General features: G+C 42.8%; 1 protein-coding gene across 3 annotated transcripts in view; it reads left to right on the forward strand.

Annotated features, from left to right (window-relative positions):
* The window catches only part of zgc:153372 (uncharacterized protein LOC767695 homolog), a 92,474-nt gene extending 78,182 nt beyond the window's left edge, over positions 1-14,292 (forward strand). For all 3 annotated transcript variants that reach the window (XM_048602958.1, XM_048602959.1, XM_048602960.1), the window contains 5 exons: positions 716-797; positions 6,885-7,016; positions 8,593-8,735; positions 9,570-9,692; positions 13,594-14,292. In XM_048602958.1, coding sequence (XP_048458915.1) covers positions 716-797; positions 6,885-7,016; positions 8,593-8,735; positions 9,570-9,692; positions 13,594-13,728 — 615 coding nt within the window. In that variant the 3' untranslated portion in view covers positions 13,729-14,292. The remainder of the gene's footprint in view (positions 1-715; positions 798-6,884; positions 7,017-8,592; positions 8,736-9,569; positions 9,693-13,593) is intronic.
* Positions 14,293-17,195: the final 2,903 nt, after the last annotated feature.

Below are 17,195 nucleotides of genomic sequence, written 5' to 3' on the forward strand. Positions count from 1 at the left end.
TTTGGGAGGAAAGTGGGAACAAGGTAATGAATTGGATAACCAGCCATGATCATATTGAATGGTGGAACAGGCTCAAAGGGCTGAATGGCCTACTGTTGCTCCAATTTTCGATGTTTCATAGAATCGCCTACCCTCAGGAACCTTTCACATGGTTCCAGATCTTGGGTAATCAGGCAAAAGAAATTTTACTTTCCCAGTCATGTGAGATTTCTACATGATCCTGATACGTAACTCCAATTAAACCTTCATAACCAGCTCGCTCTATCTCCCGGCCACAATTTCTGTTGGGCCTCTTGTTTGCCTTCTCTTTTCAGGGTAAGGGAATCCAGCCTCCTTATTGCTCCAAAATTAGGCCACTTGTCCCAACACAGCCACAGCAGTGCTCATTTTTCACACAAGCCTCCTTTTAAACCCCGTGTTAACAGAAATTTCCAATCAGGGAGTATGCATCACCACAATCTTAGAGCTCCATCTCTAATTGTGGGTGCACCTACACTACACAGACTGCAACTTTTCAAGAAAGCAGCAAGGATCAATAAATAACGGCCTTGACAGCAACACCACATGGAAATATTTATTTTAAAAAAAAACAAATATTAAAATAGTATATACAAAGTAAATGAAAATGAATCCATTTTTATTCCAAGTGGCTCCTCAAAATTATAATTGAGGAAAGCAAAGATTTCATTTCTCAGGTTTATCTTCTTTGTTACAGGAAGGTGGAGAGATGTATTTCAGTGACATGTATGCGAGTGAGCCTGTGGATGAAAAACTGAAGGAGGATTCAGTGCTTTGGGGTAATGGTTTTCAACTTCTCACAAGAGCACTTTGCACTTTACAGGCAGGGGAAACAAATTCTGAAAATGTAGCCAAGTGGTTGACCGGTTGCATCACACCTGGAACATCCATTTCACATCTACGTTTAAAACAAGAAGAAAGTTAGGGTCTATGCTACCTTCTTAAAATATTTTGAGAGGGTCTAGCCTGGCCCATAACAGATTGGGCTGTCTTGTCAGGATCATTCTATAATTCCAATTTGGGGTTAGGGTTTTTGGACTCAAAGGTGGTGCATAGTAGGTGTTGGTGTCTTTTGTTTCGGGTGTTGAATTCGGTTGGTTTAAATGACGTGCTTTGTGTAGTAAGGCTTTTTTTGAAGAGAGGTTGTAAAGTGACTTCGGGGGCTTTACAAAAAATGAGCAAGGCAAAGCTGTCGCAATTGGCAGACAAGCTGGAGTTGAGTTTGCCTTTGTCTGTGAGAAAGGGAGAGGTAATTACAGCGATAGTTCGATGTTTAAATTTGCTGGAAATGCCTTCGGAATCTTTGGAAGTGACTAGAATTGAATTGTAGATGAAGCACCTTGAACACAAAAAGGAACTGAAACAGTCTGAATTACGATTAAAAGCAGAGGAAAGAGAAAAGGAAAGAATAGCCTTAGCAGAACAAAAAGAAAAGGAGAGCAAAGTCCTAGCAGAAGAAAGGGAGTAAGAGAGAGAAGAAAGGCAGAAAGAGAGAGTTTGAACTTCTGAAGTTGGCAATTAGAGAGGAAAGCCGACTTAAAAGGGCAGATGTGAAGGTAGAGGGTAGGCTTAATGAGGAGGATAGTGATGACGAACAAACCCACAGTAGCCAAAGGCTGGCAGGGTTCTGTTTAAATATTTCCAAGCATTACCTAAATTTTATGAGAAGGATGTAGAAGCCTACGGACAATGTTTCAGGAATCTAAGGAGGGACCCTGGTCAAACATACATTGCGTTTGAAAGCATCAAACAAAGTGTGAGGGATAGAAATTGTGGAAAAGAGAAATCCTCAGGTGGTATGGGAAAAGGAAATCTGATTGAAGATAATAAAGATGATTTACCACAAGGTAAAAAGGAAACCCCTGAGGGGGAAAGACAAGTTAAAAAGTTTGGGTGTTTTCATTGCAATAAAGTAGGCCCCATGAATTCGCAGTGTTGGTGGTTTAGAAAAAGCACTGGGAAGACAGATGTAGGAGAACACGATAAGCAAGTGAGTTTTGTTGAAATGGTAAAGGAAAACACAGTGGAGGCTATAAAGCTGCACCAGAATATACAACCTGGTCAGGGGTTAGGTGAGAAGGAAGCGCCAGATCTTCTTAAACCATTTACTTGCGAAGATAAGGTTTACTCACAGAGGCCAGGACTAACAGGTCAAGAAGTTACAGTATTAAGAGATACAGGATCATGTCAGACTTTGATGTTAAGAGATGAAGAGATATGTAATTCAGAAGGACTATTGCCAGAAAAAGTGCTAGTACGTGGAATTCATGGTGAGACAGGAAGTGCTCCATTATGTAAAGTGAGGTTGGAGTGTCCCATGAAAAGTGGAGAAGTGGCGGTAGGAGTACTGGAGAAACTCTCAGTTCCAGGAATACAATTTGTCCTTGTAATGATATAGCTGGATGAAAAGTGGGAGTGCTGCCTACTGTGGTTGAAAATCCAGTGGAATGTTAAGTAACTGAGGTATTACAGTATATCCTGGGATTTTTGCTCACTGTGAGATTACAAGGTCACAAAGCTACAGGTTGAAATAGGAGGATAAATCAAAGAAAACAGATAAGGAACTTGAAATAGAATTATCAGAGTCCATGTTTGATCAAATGGTTGAGATAAAACAAGAACAAGTGGAGGACAAAGTGGATATTTTTAGTAATTTCAGAGAAATTAACTGAGTTACAACAGAAAGATGAAAAACTGAAGCAATTGTATTAAAAAGCGTACATAGAGGAAGATTCTGCGTATATCCCAGAATGTTGCTATCTTAAAAATGATGTCTTGATGAGGAAAGGGAAACCATCACATATTCAGGTGGATGAGGAATGGGCAGAAGTTCATCAAGTTGTATTACTGGTGGGTTACTGAAAGGTGGTGTCGCGGGTAGCACATGAGTTACCAAAAGGAGGTCATTTAGGAATAAGTAAAGCTCAAACCAAAATACAAAAACCATTTTTACTGGCCTGGACTGCATAGGGATGTAGGTGAATTTTGCCGGACATGTCAGGTAGAATACATAGAATAGAATCCATACATAGAATCAATACAGTGTGCAAACAGGCCCTTCGGTCCAACAAGTCCACACCGACCCTTGGAGCATCCCACCCAGACCCAATACCTTATAACCCACCTAATCTACACATCCCTGAACACTATGGGCAATTTAGCATGGCCAATCCACCTAACCTGCACATCTTTGGACTGTGGGAGGAAACCGGAGTATCCAGAGGAAACCCACACAGACACGGGGAGAATGTGCAAACTCCACACAGACAGTCACCCGAGGGTGGAATTGAACCTGGGTCCCTGGCGTGTGAGGCAGCAGTGCTAACCTCAGTTGGAAAACCTCAAGCAGTAATAAAACCAGCACCTTTAATACCCATTCCCACATTTGAGAAACCTTTTACAGGGATCTTAATTGATTGCGTAGGACCCCTACCTAAAACAAAAAGTAGGAATCAGTATTTGTTGACAATAATGGATCTGTCCACTGGATTTCCAGAAGCCATTCCATTATGCAATATCACAGCTATTTAAATTTTTCACTGGATACAAACGGCACATAGAGATACAGTCACATCAAGGGTCAAATTTTACATCAAAATTATTCAGAGAAGTTATGGATGGCTTCGGAATAAAACAATTCAAATCCATTGCATTCCATTCAGAATCGCAGGGAGCGTTAGAAAGGTGGCATCAAACTTTAAAGACCATGTTGAGGGCTTATAATCAGGATTACCCAGATAATTGGGATAAAGGAATTCCATTCCACCAAATTCATTTCATTTGAATTAGTTTTTGGGCATGAGGTGAGAGGACCATTGCAATTACTTCAGGAGAAATTGGCGAGGCAGAGTTCAGAGGCCACATATTTGGACTATGTGTCAAATTTTAGGGAACAATTGAATAGACCGGGTGAATTGGCTAGACAGCATTTAAAAGTAGCACAGCATGTGATGAAACAGGAAGCAGACAACAAACCAAACATTTGCAATTTTGCTAATGGAGATAAAGTGTTAGTATTACTTCCAATGATAGGTGAACCTTCAAAATCAAGGTTTAGTTGACCTTATCAAATCAAAAGGAGATTCAGTGAGGTGAATTATTTGATAAGGACTCCAGATAGAAAGAAATCGCACAGAGTGTGCCATGTGAATATTCTCAAAAGGTATTTGATAGGGAAAGAAAGCAAAAGGAGAATATGTTACTGGTTACAACACAGAGTGAAGAACAAGTTCAGAGGATTCTGAGTTGGACATTCCTCAAATTAGTTGGACAATGAGGAAGTTCTCAAAAATTGAGATAAATTATTGCGTTACCCTCCAGATGAAAACAGACATGACCTGAAAGAGTTATTACTATCACATGGGGAGATATGTGGAAATAAGCTGGGAAGTACTAATTTAATTATGCATGATGTAAGTCATAGGAAATGTTGTTCCAATTAAGTAACATCCATATAGACTTAACCCTCTAAAATTAGCCCAGGTTCAAAAAGAGATTGAACACATGCTCAAGGACAACATAATCGAAGTGAGTTGCAGTGGCTGGAGGTCACCCATAGTAATGGTGCCAAAACCAGATGGTACCCAACAATTTTGTGTGGACTTTCGCAAAGTCAATGCAGTTACAAAGTCTGATTCATATCCAGTTCCATGTATAGAAGACTGTATTGAGAAGGTGAGGCAAGTACCTTATATTTCTAAATTGGACTTACTCACAGGATACTGGCAGGTACCTTTATTAAAAAGAGCTTTCGTGACACCAAATGGACTATATCAATGTAAAGTCATGCCATTTGGTATAAAAAAATGCTAGTCACATTTCAAAGACTTGCCAAAAAAGTCATTTGTGGATTAGCCAGTTGTATGGTATACTTTGAAGACCTGGTGATTTTTAGTCTTTTTTAAAAATTCATTAACAGGATGATGGCATCACTGGTGGGGCAGCATTTATTGTCCATCCCTAATTGCCCAGAGGGCAATTCAAAGTCAACCACATTGCTGTGGGTCTGGAGTCAAATGTAGGCCAAACTAGGTAAGGATGGCAGTTTCTTTCCCTAAAAGACACTAGTGAACCAGATGGGTTTTTCCAACAATGGATTCAAAGTCATCATTAGGTTCTTAATTCCAGATACTTAAGTTGAATTCACATTCCACCATCTGCTATGGCAGGATTCAAACACAGGTCCCCAGAATGTACGTGGGTCTTTGAATTAACAGTCCAGTGATAATACCACTCGGCTATCGCCTCCCCACCAGGTCACCCATAAAAGGAACATTTGCAGCATCAATCGGAATTGTTCGATCAACTTCAGGAGCGGGCTTTGTGATAAACATGGCTAAGAGTGAATTCAAGAAGACATGTCCATCCTAGGCCTCCTGCAGTGCCACAACGATGCCACCCAAAGGTTGCAGGAACAGCAACTCATATTCCGCTTGGGAACCCTGCAGCCCAATGGTATCAATGTGGATTTCACAAGCTTCAAAATCTCCCCTCCCCCTACCGCATCCCAAAACCAGTCCAGCTCGTCCCCGCCTCCCTAACCTGTTCTTCCTCCCACCTATCCCCTCCTCCCACCTCAAGCCGCACCCCCATCTCCTACCTACTAACCTCATCCTGCCCCCTTGACCTGTCCGTCCTCCCTGGACTGACCTATTCCCTCCCTAACTCCCCACCTACACTCACCTTTACTGGCTCCATCCCCGCCTCTTCGACCTGTTTGTTTCCTCTCCACCTTTCCTCTCCTCTATCCATCTTCTATCCACCTCCCACTCTTTCCCTATTTATTTCAGAACCCCCTTCCCCTCCCCCTTTTCTATTGAAGGGTCGAGGCCCGAAACGTCAGCCTTTCTGCTCCTATGATGCTGCTTGGCCTGCTGTGTTCATCCAGCTCTGCACCTTGTTGTCTCCGAAATCCCTCTGGTTATTGCTCCCTCCTGGATTGGAATCCTGCCTGCAAAAATCTGGGTTTGAATTTATCTTTTTGCCAACGGGTGTGTTTTTGGGATGTCACGATATTGGAACAGTTAACTAGTTAAGTTACTGTATTGAGTGTTCCGTTAAGTTTTCCAACATTTAAGTTATTTTAAATTCCACTTTCTTTTGATTGTGTTTCAGATGTAGTGTTGAAATAAATTCTGTTTTGCTTAGAGCCGAGTGGATGACAAGTTGCATCACACCTGGAACACCCACTTCATATCTACCTTTAAAACAAGAAAAAGCTAGGGTCTGTTACCTTCTTAAAATATTTTGAGGGGGCCTGGTCTGGTCCATAACACTCCCAACTTCCCAATGGTGGGTCATTTGATCGGTAACTGCGTGCCAGTAAATGAGAGACCCTGGCTGCCAACAAAATTTTACTGGCTGGTATTTGGGAAGTACTGCAGACCTGTATGACTCCCATTAAGTTCCTGAGCGACCAGTAAATCATGAGGCAGGATTGCTATCACCCTTTCCTCCCTACACCAAATGCAAGACACTTTTTCCATTGTCAGATATTGGGGACACCTGCCTGATTATCCTGGCCCTCTAACTCCACTGGTCACCTATAAATTACACAGTCTGTTTCAATATTGAAAATTAATTTGATTCAAAATTACCTGAGTTCCCTTTCAGTCTACTCCTTTGCTCTGTTAGCTCAATCCTTGTCTCTCGCAGGTTAAACAGTTTCACTGTCAGTCCTACTGTTCAGTAAACTCCCACATGATCAGTTCTCACTTCCACTGATTTGTATTGTAGTAACTTGTCAAATTGAAGGCTGACTGAAGAATTGTCATGAATGGGATGCTCTCATTCTAGAAATTGTGGCCCAAATCCCTGAGGAGCAGGAGGTTGGCTGACTGCTCTCAAGGCTTTTATCTTGTTGGCAGGGGAGGGGCTGGCAGGTGCTCTCTATTGGAAGGATCTGATCAGTCTGGTGAAGGAGCTTGGATTCAGCACACCGTATCTTGTTTCTGCAAGTCACATTGAAATCCAAAAAGCTGAACTTCTCCGGAAGACTGGTAAGTGTTTTAATTGTGCTTTTTATATTATTACACTCTAAAGAACTAACTGCCAGTGTATCAATACTCTGTGTAACACTGTGTCCTCTGTTACTCTCTGTAACGCTGTCAGTCCTTAATTATGCCCTGTAATGCTGTCAGTTCTTTATTACTCTCTGTTACACTGCTGGGTGTCTATTGCTCTCTGTAATGCTGTCAGTCCTCTGTTACCCTCAGGCCCTCTATTATCCAATGTAATTCTATCAGTCCTCTAATACTCTCTGTAACATCGCTGGACGTCTAATATTCTCTGTAATACTGTCAGCAGTTAATTACATTTTATAACATTGCTGGACTTTTACTACTCTCTGTAACCTTACCAACTTTCTATTATGCTTTCTAGTACTATCAGTCCTTTACTACTCTCTGTAGCACTACCAGGCCTCTATTACAATCCGTAATATTGTCAGTCCTCCATTACTCACTGCAATACAGTCAGTCCTCTATTACTCTCTGTGATACTCAGCACTCTATCACTCTTTGTAACACTGTTAGCTCTCTATTGCTCTCTTACTCACTGTAGGTCTGCTGTTACTCTCTGTAGATTCATAGAGATCCACAGCATGGAAACAGGCCCTTTGGCCCAACTTGTCCATGCCACCCAGTTTTCACAATTAATCTAGTCCCATTTGCCTACATTTGGTTCATATCCCTCAATTCCTGTCCCATCCATATACCTGTCTAAATGTTTCTTAAATGACAAAATTGCACTTGCCTCCATCACTGCCTCTAGCAGCCCATTCCAGACATTCACTGCCCTCTGTGTGAAAAAATTGCCCCTCTGGACCCTTTTGTATCTCTCACGTTAAACCCATGCCCTCTAGTTTTGGAAACCCCTACCATGGGGAAAAGCTGTTGGCTAGATAACGAGGAACAATCTGGATGATTTAATCTTCTTTTGCCAAGGATCACCTAGGCCAAAGAAGTTTCCATACAGCTGTCCTGTTTGTGAATTGCTGAAAAAAGGCCCATTTTGTTGAAGCTTTTCATCTTGCACTCATCAGGGCATTTTGTCTATGACTCTCATGATTTTATAGACCTCTATAAAGTCACCGCTCAATCTACTATGCTCCATGGAAAAAAGTTCCAAACTATCCAGCCTCTCCTTATAATTCAAACCTTCCAGTCAAAGTAGCATCCTAGTAAACCTTTTCTGCACTGTTTCATTTTAATAATTTCTAGAGTAGGACGACCAGCACTGCATGCAGTACTCCAAATGCGGCCTAACCAATGTCTCGTACAGCTGCAATAAGACATCCCAACTCCTAAACTCATTGCTTTGACTGATGAAAGCAAGCATGCCAAAAGCCACCTTCACCACCCTGTCTACCTGTGTATCCATTGTCAAGGAGTGTCACTCCACTACAACATTGTCACTTCTCCCTTACTCCCTGCTGCTCACTGCCAGCCTTCTATTACTGTCCATAACACCATCAATTCACTTTTATTCTCTGTTACTCATTGCCAGCTGTCTATTACTTTCTCACACGTTACATCCTCTTGCGTTTTGACCCTGTCTGGTCATTTTCTTCCTCAGGAGATGTGAAGTATGCATCTGGAACATATCGATTTTTCAAACTCCCTTTTTGTGGGACTGATGAGAGAGCTTTGGTCACTTATAAAGGGACAGTGACTGACCACCAGGAGAAGCTGACATTTGACTCCGTTCACACTTTCGAAGTAAGCGAGCTTAAGTAAAGCCATAGCCTCATATGCTGTATAGTTGGTTTTCACTCTTTCCACTCATATTATCTAGGAATGCATCAAAGTTTGTAGCATACATTGAAATAGATTGTTTAATTAAGATGTGTGTGAGAGATTAATTTTCCTTATTCATATGATAAAGATCAGAAAGTTATTCCAGCTCCACCTCTTTCATCCACTTTCCAGTGAATATTGTCCCAAAGATCTCTAGATGTGGGGTAGGGGGAATAGAGTTGAATCCAAATGGGGAGGGATTTCTGGTTCTTGGGGAAGGAAAGGGGTGTCTGGTCCTGGGAGTGGAGGTGAGGATCAGGGGAGAATGGTGTGTTTAAGTGGCTGAACTGGGTAAGGAGTCTGGAGGAGGAGTAGTTGAATCTGTGAATGGTAAGTTGAGAGGTCAGTTTAATAGTTAGTCAGGATTAGCCCAGGTTTTTAATACTCTTACATTTTCGGAGTAATGATTTATTTTACAGCAGCAGAGTCCTCAGAAATCTCTGATTTAAAGATACGTTTGGAAGTTCCAGGCATAGGGAAATTGCCGGGTGAAGCCTTCTAGTTCCCAGGTGGTTCCCCCAGAACTTGCTAAGTCAGGCATTCTGCATTGTCCCTATGCACAATTGCCATCCATGCTGTAGAAACAATGAGGCGGTAGTTACAAAATCTGAGCCACTAAATGACATGGAAATGAGGAACGTAGACCATTATGAAAGAGAATGTTGCATGTGCAGGGATGGGTTGACAAATTAATCATCTATCTTTCAAATTTACTTGTAGCTGTTTAGTTTTAATTGCCTCTTTGGTTTCTTACAGAAGGACAAAACAGTGGCTGTGGATGGAGAGCTGGCCTTGGTGCTGAAGATCTCACGTTTCGCACCTCATTTCATTGTCCAACCTGCTGAGTGCAAGGTACCAGTAAAAGATGGAGCCCAGCAGGTAAGAGCATACTTTCAGTCCTGAACTCTGGTATTCATTTTTAGAAACTCATAGTTCCAAAAGTAGCCTCAAAGGTTGAGCCATGTAAGACTGAGATTCGATCTTGGTGCGTGCTAATTTGGCAGCAGTTCTGCCTGTTACACATCACATTCCATGTCTCAAATCACTGATGAACTTGTCCTGAAATGTTAATGTATGAACAAAGTATACTTGAATGAATCAGTGCTACCTGCTGCCCCATCCCCTGACAACTTGATCCATGGATTGAGGGTATACCACTTGCTCAGATAAATTTGATCTGGGAGTCAAATGGGAAATTTGGAAGTGGAAGACATCAGCAAGGGGATAGCGGGGCAGACATCTTCCCACCACCATGGGTTGTTCTCAGGAGTGAAACCTCAGCTACACAGCCATTTCATTGGATGTGACTGCTATTTAACCCAAACAAATCACCAGTTACAGGCCATCTCTCATTACTGCTCTTCTTTCTCTGAGATTGGGAAAAGTCCATCTCAGCATCACCAACTCCCACCCTTGGGGGTGTTCTGTGCCCTAGCAGTACAGCGCCACTGCTGGAGGTTGCCTTACACCCTGGTTGGCAGGTCCTGCCTGCCTTACCCTGGTGTGGTAAATGAAACAGAGGCGCCCACCTTTTCAGCAGCAGGAACCTCTATTGATTGCACTGCCAAGGCTCCCAAGCAGCCCACACTTTCATTGGACCAGCAGCTTGGAGAAGCAAGTGAGCATCACCAACTGAACAGTAGTCCTGGTAATGGGTGCCTAATTATTCACCACGAGTAAAATGTTGACAAGAGATTTTCATTTAGTATAGCAAAGGAGAAGGCATTTGACAAAGTATCACATCAAAGATTATTTCATAAACTAAGAGCTTATGATATTGGTGGTAACAGACTCGCACGGATAAACATTTGGCTGTCAGGCAGTAAACAGATAGTATGCATAAATGGGTCTTTGTCAGGTTTGCAGGATGTGACAAGTCATGGGTGGGGTACAAGGATGTGTGCTGGGCCTTCAAATTTTTACAACTTATATCAATGACTCAGGTGAGGAGACCTAAGGCATAGTGGCTAAATTTTCAGATATCTCAAAGATTTGTGGAAAGTATGTTGTGAGAATGTTATAACAAGGATGCAGACTCAAATAGATAGGTGAAGTGATTGGGCAAGAACCTAACAAATGGAGTATAATGTAGAAAAATGTGAAATTGATCATATTGGTAGGGAGAGTAAAAATGAGGCAGTGTATCATTTAAACAATGAATGACTGCAATCTTCTGAAGGGTGTAGATATTCTACCTCATGAGTCCCAAATAGTTAATATGCAGAAGAGCAAGTGATTAAGAAGGCTAATGGAACACTTTCCTTTATCATGAGAGGAGCTGTGTTTAAATAGTTTTGTTGTGCTTCAGCTATACAGAAATTGGTGAGACCACATCTTGAATAGTGTGTGCAGTTTTTGTCTCCTTATTTATGGAAGAATGTAAATGCATTGGAGGTAGTTCAGAGGAGGTTTACTAGTAAATGATTTAGACAAGAACAAAGAGGCTATAGTTAGTAGGTTTGCGGATGAGATCAAAATTGGTGGTATAGTGAACAGTGAGGAAGGTTATCTAAGATTACAAAGGGATCTTGATCAATTGGATCATTGCCCTGAAGAGTAGCAGACGGAGGTTAATTTGGATAATTATGAAGTATTTCATTTTGGGAAAACAAACAAGGGCAGGACTTACACAATTAAAAGTAGGGCTTGAGATAGTGCTGTCGAACAGAAAGACAAAGGAGTTCAAGTACATAATTCTTTGAAGTTTGCATCACATTTGGACAGGGTGGTTAAGAAAGCATTTAGCATGCTTGCCTTCATTGCTCAGACCTTTGGGTATAGCAGTTGGGAAGTATAGCATGTTGAGGTTGTACAGGATGAAGGTGAGGCCTCTTCTGGAGTACTGTGTCCAGTTCTTGGTTACCCTGCTATAGGAAGGATATTATTAAATTGGAGTGAGTTCAGAAAAGATTTACCAGGATGTTACCTGGAATGGAAGGTTTGAGTTTTAACAGGAGGCTGGATAGGCTGGAATTTTTTTTCACTGGAGTGTAGGAGTTTGAGGGGAGACCGCATAGAGGTTTTTTTTAAAAAAACGTTAGGGGTATGGATAAGGTGAATGGCGGGCATCTAATGCCTAGAATAGTTGATTTCAAGACTAGGCGGCATATCTTTAAGTTGAGAGGAGTTAGATTTAAAAGGGATATGAGGGGCAACGTTCTTACACAGAGAGTGGAATAAACTTCCAGAGGAAGTGGTGGATGCCAATTCCATTGTTTAAAAGACATTTGGATAAGTAGATGAATAGGAAAAGTTTAGAGGGATTTGGGCCAAGCACAGGCAGGTGGGACTAGTTTCGTTTGGGATTATGGTCAGCATTGACTAGTTTGACGTGCTGTATGACTTTATGACTCTATGATACCTGTAATGACCTCTTATGATGGAAAGAGTGGGCAGGCTGGGCTTGTTTCCTCGTTTAGAAGAGTTGAAGTTTAGAAGAGTGAGGGGTGATTTGATTGAACCTTACAAGATCCTAATCAATCTTTACAAGGTAGACATGGAAAGGATGTCTTCTGTTTTGAGTGAGTCCAGAATTAGTTGACATTATTTGAAAATTAAGAGATGAGGGATTTTTTTTTTCTGTTGGAGGAATGTATGACTTTGGAACCCTCTGGCTCACAAGTGATGAGGATAGAGCCATTGAATATTATTAAACCAGTGATAAATAGATTCTTGCTAGACAAGTGAGTCAAAGTTATTGGGATTAGATGAGAATGTGGAATTTGGAAGACAAGCAGATCAGCTGTGATCTTACTGAATCTTATTGAAGGGTCAAACAGTCTGCTTCTACTCCTAATATGTACATCCCATGCCCCCTTCTGTGGTTTAAAGCAAAAATGGCCTACGAAATGAAAATAGTGTTTGATCAATAGTATTTTAGTCATTTGTTACAGTAAGGGGGAGGCAATGGCCTAGTGGTATTATCATTGGACTGTTAATCCACAGACCCAGATAATATTCTGGGGACCTGGGTTCGAAACCCACCATGGCAGATGGTGGAATCAGAATTCAATAAAATATCTGGAATTAAGAACCAAATGATGACCATGAATCCATTGTCAATTGTCGCAAAAACCCATCTGGTTCACTATCGTCCTTTAGGGAAGGAAACTGCCATCCTTACCTGGTCTGGCCTACATGTGACTCCAAACCCACAGCAATATGGTTGACTCTTAACTGCCCTCTGGGCAATTAGGGATGGGCAATAAATGCTGCCTAACCAGCAACACCCTCATCCCATGAATGAATTTTTAAAAATGTACTACAATGTCCAATATTGAAGTTTCATTCTTTCTGAAAGTTTGAATTTCTTTTTAAATATTGTGTCCCTGTGGAGGTTGTAAGAATGTATTAATTTCAAAGAGCTTGTTCTTGGATCACACGAGCTTACAAAACCCTTCACTATTTTAGCTTCCCCGATTAAATGATTTCCTCCAGTTGTTAAGACTTTTATTTGTATGTAACACAGTATTGTCCCTGTAAGTGAATCAGCAGCAGCATCATGCAGTGAGAGTATAGAAACACTGATGAGAAAATTTGAGGATTTACACCCAGGGACTGGAAGTGAGTCATATTGTTAGAATAGCGTAGAAGAATCTCAAAGTTGCAGTTAAAACATTGACCTGGAAGTTCTCAATCTTGCTGATTGATGACAAAACGTGGGAGGGTGTTTTATCCACGAGCAATTGATGTCTTTCTCAGAACAGAATTCATTATTACCAGTGTTTTTCTTTTCACACAGTCTCTAACAAACTCATTTCCTCCTTCTCTGTCTCTCTAGTATTGCCACCTGAATCCCTTCCAGTTGGCTGATAAACTGGGATCATCCATTCAGAAATGCTCCAAGACTCAAAAAGATGGTCCTTGTGAAGATCAAACTGAAGCGACAAGGAAATGTGTAGAAACAAAAAGCTAACTATACATGGAATATGAACTGAAGACATCTCACTGCTGCAGATTCAGCAAGCATGAATAAAAACAGACAGAAGAAAACAAAGTTGCCATTATTTCATTGCTTCCTGTTTTAAGACTTCAACTTTGTGACCTGAGATAGTAGGAACTGCCGATGCTGGAGAATCTGAGATAACAAGGTGTGGAGCTGGATGAACACAGCAGGCCAAGCAGCATCAGAGGAGCAGGAAAGCTGACGTTTCGGGTCTGGACCCTTCTTCAGAAATGGGGAAGGGGAAGGGGAAGTGTTAAAAGCAAATTGGAGAAATATATATTCACCAAGAACCGAAAGATATTCAGAAATTTTGCTGCTGCTGAGAATATGAATCATCAACTTAATAACCGGGGTCGCACCTTAAACCTAACTCCTTATGGACGTTTCAAACTGTATACACTTGAATTTCCTTCTTCATACTAGACACTGTCTCTTTTGAAATGTTATATCTATGTTTGCGTGTGTGCTTGATGTCTCATTTTACTTTTCTTCTCAGGATCAGTAATTAATAAAATTCTCCTTTCTTTCACTGAAGGAAACCTGTTGATTGGCTCCTTACTTTTGACTAGTATTACATTTTAATTGAAATAAATGTGTGCTAAAAAGAATTAAAAATTTATTTTGCAGCCATTCATCCATCCTTCCCTGGTCATAAATAATAATATAAACACATAAAACTGCAGACACTGGAAATCTGAAACAAAAACAGAGTCCTGGAGAAACACAGTAAATTTGTGCTAATGATGGAGTGCAGAGAAGTGAATACACTACACAAAGACAGACCACAGACATGGAGTGGGAGTGATAGAGACAGAGAGAGGGACAGAGACATAAAGGGAGAGAGTGAGAGAAAGGGATAGGCAAACAAAGAGTTGAGCATAGAGATATCCAATGATAAGCCAGGAGGGAGATAAATGCTAAGTAGAGTGATAATGTGACGTATGGATTGTTGAAAATGTGTTGGCTATGTAGACAGAAACGCGTATAACGCAGGGCCTAGGGGTAAAGGGGGAGGGTAAGCAACATGGAGTGTGGTGACCACATTCTGAAATTGTTAAACTCCATGTTGAGTCCTGAAAGCTACCAGGTACCTAGGCGAAAGATGAGGTGTTGTTCTTCCAGCTTGTCCTGAACTTTGCTGGAGCACTGCAGCAGGCCTAAGACAGAAATATTGCCATGGGAACATGGTGATATGTTGAAGTGACAGAAAGCTGGAAGCTGGGGTCAATTTTATCAGCCGAGCATAGTTGTTTGACAAAGCAGTCACCCCAGGCTACTTTTTGTCTCACCAATGTTCACATAGTGAACAGTGAATACAGTACACTAGATTGGACAAAGTGCAGGTAAATAGCTGCTTCACCTGGAAGGTGTGTCTGGAGCCTTGGTTAGTGAAGAGGGAATAAATAGGCAGGTGTTACACCTTCTGCAAAGGCCTGAGAAGGCACCATGAAGGTGTGGACCAGGGTATCCCGGAGGGAACAGTCCCTGTAGAATGCTGACATGGAAGGGGAATGTGTGTCTGCTGGTGCCATTCTGTTGGAAGTGGAGTAAATGGTAGATTCTTTGGATACGGAGGCTGGTGGAGTGGAAAGTGAGGATTATTGTTGCAGGAGGGGACTGAAGGGGTGACAAATGCAGAAATGGAACAGACATGGCCAACGGCCCTGTCAACCATGGTGCCAGGATATTCTTAGTGGTGGAAAAAGGCGAACATTTCTGAGGGTCATGTGCAAACGGTAACATAATCAGAACAAATGCAATGAAGATGCAGAAACTGGGAGAATGGAATAGAGTACTCACAGGAAGTAGGGTGTGAGGATATTTGGTCGAATTAACCTTGGGAGTCAGTAGATTTTTAATGGATATTGGTGGCCAGCTTATTCCTAGAAATAGAAACAGAGCTGTTGAGAAAGGGAAGGGAGGAGTCAGTGATGGACTGCGAAAAGGCGAAGGTGTGGTCATAACAATGTTTGTTTTGTTCTTGTTGGGGTGAGGTTACACTGGACCTCCTTCAGTTGTTGTCATGTGTTTATAAAAGGTAAAAATTAGAGTCAGGAGCTAACCTGTATAGTAAAACATTATGTAAAGTAACTATAGGTCCACAGTGTTTTAAGGGAGGGAGTTCTAGGATTTTGACCCAGTGATTCATTTCCATACCAGGATGATGAGTGGCTTGAAGGGGAACTCTCATTATTCCCATCCCCAAATAATGCCCAACCCCAGCTCCTCCCTCAATCAAAAGACTCTCCCACTCTCCCCAGCTAATCCCCATTTCCCACCCCACCTCTTTCCCAGAAGCTATGCCTCCCCAGGTAGTGCCCCTCAGCAGCCCCTCAAAACACAGCCCCTCTCCTAGTAGTCTTCAAACACCTTGCACTTCCACGTCCCCATCCCCTCTCTCAGCCCCACCCACTTTCTCCACCACCAGCCTCTCCCACCATCTCTCCTCCCACAGCCTTTCCTACCTCTCTCCTCCACCACCCCTCCTCCACTCTCCAACCCAACCTCACCCATGCTCTCCACCCACAGCAACCCCCATCTCTGCCCCCCCTTGCCCCTACCATCTCTACACCACCGTCTCACAGTGTCTACACTCTCTGCCCCTCCCCATGTACACCTCCAACCTCCTCTCCCTATCTCCACTTCCAACTCCAACCCCAACCCCTGCCTCCACCTTCAGCCCCAACCCCCTGTCTCCACATCCAATGCCTCCCCTAACTCCAAACCCACCCCTTTCTAACCATTCCCCTCTCAACACCAGCCCCTCACCCTCATTCTGCCCCCAGCTGCTCCACCTTCTTCTCCTTCAGCCCCTTCTCTTAACGCAGCCCCTTCCCCGTCACTGTGCCCCAGTACCAACCCCTCCCCCACTCACACCCGCCATCTTATCCACCCGCCCCACAACCTCCACCACCGTTGCTCTGCCCCTTCAGACCCTGCACATACCACACCTTTTCGTTGCCCCCATCTCTCCTCTACATACATCCCCACTCCACAAACAGCCCCTCCCCTCACCACACCACCCCCCCCAAATTGTCCCCTGACCACATTCTTATTCCCTACACACCACCTTCCCACATCCGCATCCACCCCTCCCCATTCCCACCCACTTATCCCCACCCTGGCCACACACACTCGCCACATCGAGACCCGTCCCTACACCACACATCCCTGCCCCCTCACCAAGCCACACCTTCTCTCCCTGTCAAGCCCCACCCCTACCAGCATGTCCCTGCCCTTCCTCCAAACCCCTCTCCAAATCCAGTCCCTCCCCTACACTCTTCAGACCTACCCACGTCCAAGCCACACCCCCTCATCTTGCCCCACCTCCTTCGGCCCGTGCCTCAACTACTTCCCAAGTTCAGCCCCACTCCTACAGCACTCAGCCCCACCCCTTCACCACTCAGCCCCAAACCTTCACCACTCTGCCCCACCAC

Source organism: Rhincodon typus, chromosome 11, assembly GCF_021869965.1.
Source record: "Rhincodon typus isolate 14 chromosome 11, sRhiTyp1.1, whole genome shotgun sequence".
In the NCBI taxonomy this organism is placed as follows: Eukaryota; Metazoa; Chordata; class Chondrichthyes; order Orectolobiformes; family Rhincodontidae; genus Rhincodon; species Rhincodon typus.